This window comes from Papaver somniferum, chromosome 7, assembly GCF_003573695.1.
Source record: "Papaver somniferum cultivar HN1 chromosome 7, ASM357369v1, whole genome shotgun sequence".
Classification (NCBI taxonomy): Eukaryota; Viridiplantae; Streptophyta; class Magnoliopsida; order Ranunculales; family Papaveraceae; genus Papaver; species Papaver somniferum.
The window spans coordinates 183,068,389-183,072,088 of NC_039364.1; the positions used below are offsets into that span (position 1 = coordinate 183,068,389).

At 37.3% G+C, this 3,700-nt stretch overlaps 1 protein-coding gene across 1 annotated transcript; it reads left to right on the forward strand.

Annotated features, from left to right (window-relative positions):
* Positions 1 to 773: 773 nt before the first annotated feature.
* Positions 774 to 2,114, forward strand: LOC113295656. The gene is made up of 3 exons (XM_026543986.1): positions 774 to 911; positions 1,024 to 1,533; positions 1,599 to 2,114. Exons 1-3 carry the CDS (start codon positions 774 to 776, stop codon positions 2,112 to 2,114), a joined length of 1,164 nt encoding a protein of 387 aa, XP_026399771.1.
* Positions 2,115 to 3,700: the final 1,586 nt, after the last annotated feature.

The window sequence follows — 3,700 nt, forward strand, 5'->3', positions numbered from 1 at the left end:
TACAAACTCCAGCAGAAGTTTTCGGTTAGAAAACTTCCGCCAGTACGCGTACCCAACCTGTCTCCTTTACCAATGTCGCATGCACAAGTGCACACAATTGGTTTCCGGCACATGGATTTATACACTAATGTGCGAACACACTATATATATGCTTATATCCATAGTTGGTTACATAATCTGAACTCTACATTTCAATCATTGAAACATTCTTCTATAATGTTATAACAATTGTTATTCACGACTATCGTCATCAAAGCTATTTTCAAGATTGAAACGTCATCATGACTTTCGTCACAGATAAAGATGAAAAATGGTCAAAACGAAAGCTTACCAACACGTATTTTGTGAAAAAGATAGGCGAGTAAACTCGGCTCGAAATAGAAAATGTGTATGTATGAAAACTATCATACTTATACGACTTTGTCTCAAGAGTAGGAGATAGAGAGATAGACTTTTGAGTGATAGATAAGTTCAAGTATCCACATAACTTTTATTCGGATGAAGTTCCACTGGTTCTCCGAGTAGTTCTTCGTCTTCGTAAGATAATCGCCATGGAGTCTGGAGCTCAACTACACTAATATGTCCTAAACAGAGACTTAGCTATAAGTAGTCTAGAAATCAAGACATATAGTTTTGACACCTAAACTTGAAAAAACATGCTTGAGATAACAACGCATGCGAGTTCGAACGAGCAGTGCTCTAACAATATCCCCCTTTGTCAATTTTAGTGGCAAAACTATCAATACATATGGATTACAAAATAAATATCCAAAATGGGGGAAACTCAGGGTCTGGATGCTAGTAATACGTCTCTTATTACTACATCTTTTGCGAGTATAGTTAAGGGAAACAAAACCCTAACTGTTGAACATGTTGCTGGGGAAAAAACTCATATTACCACCACTGTTGATGTGAAACCCTACAACAAAAGAAGGGAAACCTGATGTTGAAATACCTCATGATTTTTTCATGGAAGGATGTGAAATCTGGCATTTTAGTCTTATTGGTCGGATTATTTTCAAGGGGGCTGATTTTCAGGAGGTTAAAACCTCTCTAGAACAACAATGGAAACTAAGAGAAGGGTGGGTTCAGTTTGTATCACTGAATCGGGGTTTCTTCATTATCAAACTTCTTTCACAAGAAGATAAAGATAGGGTTTTCACTGAGGAAGGATGGATGGTAAAACAACAACAGTTTAGATTCATTGAGTGGTACCCTGGTTTTGATGCTAACAAACCACCATCTTCACGTGCAACTGTTTGGGTGAGATTTCCAGGCTTGCCAATGGAGTTATGGGTTGAGAAGACATTGTTATCTCTGGGTAAATCTCTGGGGAATCCAATTGTGGTAGATTCAAGAACTTTGAACCATGAATATGGTCATTTTGCATCTGTCCTTATAGATATTGATTTTGCTTCACATGATGCTGATGAAATTCATGTTGTTGATGGTAGAAACTTCTTACAAGCTATAGATATTCCAAAGCGTCCTAGTTTTTGTTCAAGTTGTAAGATCATTGGTCATTTGGATGCGGTTGTAGAAAAAATAAGCGAGTTAAAAAACAGGCCAGGGGTGCTCCAAAACCTCAATGGCAGCAGGTTCGTGACAAAAATAAGGAGGTTAATCATGTTCAAGCCATTCATAATGATGCTAAGGAGGCTGCTGTTGTGAATGATTGGAAAGAGGTACGTCATAAAAAGCATGGAGAGAGTGGTAGTGTGGTTATCCCAACTGTTGTTGTTTCAGTTGATAACAATGCTTCACTTACGCCACTTGTGGATCAACTTTTACAATCTGAGAGGGTTGTACACCAAAATAAGTTTGATGTGCTTCATAGGGAATTAGGCCTTGATAATGACACAAGTGATGTACTGCTAGAAACTGAAGAGGAAAAAGAGTTGGGGAATGATGTTGATGCTGATATATTTGATAGATGGGAGGCTAGCAGAGTGACAAGAAAGGCAGATGAGCAAGCTGCTTACAACTTGGTTTCAACTGGCAGTAAGGAGAATTCAGCAAAGAACACACAGTGCACTCAGGTTGAACAAGGTGATGAAATAAGTGAAGAGGAGCGAACGGCTTTGGAGTTACAAAAAAAATGGAAGCAGATGTAGCAAATTTGCAGAAGGCGCGTGAAGATTTGGAAAAGGGCTGCACCTGCACAGGCGTACAAGGATTATACGTCAAGTAATCCAAATAGCTCTAGAATGTTTTTATCTCCGAATAAATATGGAGTATTACATAATGACAAGGGTTTACATGAGTCCAAGGAAGACACGACAATGATTTCTGTTCGTGAAAGTGAAGTAAATTACACGGACTCTGATGTTAGCTTGGACTCCACCTTGGGCTTGCGAATAGGGAAGCACGGTCCAAAGTGAGTGCTAATTCTATGCAGTTTACAAAAGAAGAACATGAGATTTTTTGTACAATTACAAAATTCGATGTTCAACAATAGTATTTGAATGATTTATCTTTTCGAAAGGAGTATGTCAAGGAAACACAAGACCAATCAAAAAGAATGAAGACTCCAAAGAAGAAAGTTAAAGGAGGTGGAAACAATTAATCTCATTCCTGAGCGGATTGTTTTGATGGAACCCAACTGAGCTATAGAAAGTGAAGAAAATTTAGCTCTGATTATGTTTTAGTTATGAGTTTATCTAGATTTCATAATAGTTATTTATTTTTACCTCTTTGGTTTATGGGGGTAGGGGGCCTTGTGCCTCATGCTTGTAATTCTTGTAATTACGTTTCTTTGATTAATAAACTATTGGACTTAGCAAAAAAAATTACAAAATAAATAGAACTTTGTAACTTCTCGTCCACATGCTTAATCTTCTTGGTGCTTCAACATTACTCGAAAACTTCGTCTTTTTCAAGTACTCCCATGATTCCATAGATGTTCAATTCAGCATCATAGTTGTTGAAGTTCCGTAGCCATAACAATCAGAAAACAAAAGCTCTCGTTCATTGGTATACAGTGTCATAATATTATTACACAGTATCAAAGTTCTTATATCACAACTTCGACAACAATACTATGGTTATATGTATCACTCCCCCCTAGTCAATACTTCGTCTCAACACGAAAACCACTCCCCCTTACATAATGATCCGAAAACCATATGTATTTGTAGTGTGAACTACATATTAATACTCCCCCTTTTTGTCAATAAAATTGGCAAAGGTACGAAAATGGGATCCTAATGAAATTTTCATGGAGACACTTCAAGACCAAAGAAAAGGACATATCAACTTTTTTTTTGATGCAATCATATAGCCGAAGCTAAATGCATTCCTTACGGAGTTTATAAAGATACAAGATAACTCCTCAAAATTCCACAGCCGCATTCCCCCCAAAGATATGGAAATTAAGCGCAAGTTCAAAATAACTCTCACCCATTTGATGTCATTCCCGAAAGAATAACAAGAGCGACCTTACTTTTACAAGAAAAGAAGGATTTTCAAGAAGACACTAAGATACTAAGAAGATATAACTACTAGAAACAAATGTGCAAAAGGACCTTAAACCTCAAGATATTCCAAAATCAATTTCCCAAAAGATTGAGATAAGCGCAGGGGCAGGAGTTATGGACGACTTAATGAACCAGAACAACACCAATAGACTTTCGTAAGTTTTGAAACGTAGCAGTATCTAATGGTTTGGTGAGAATATCAGCCAATTATTGTTCCGAGGGCA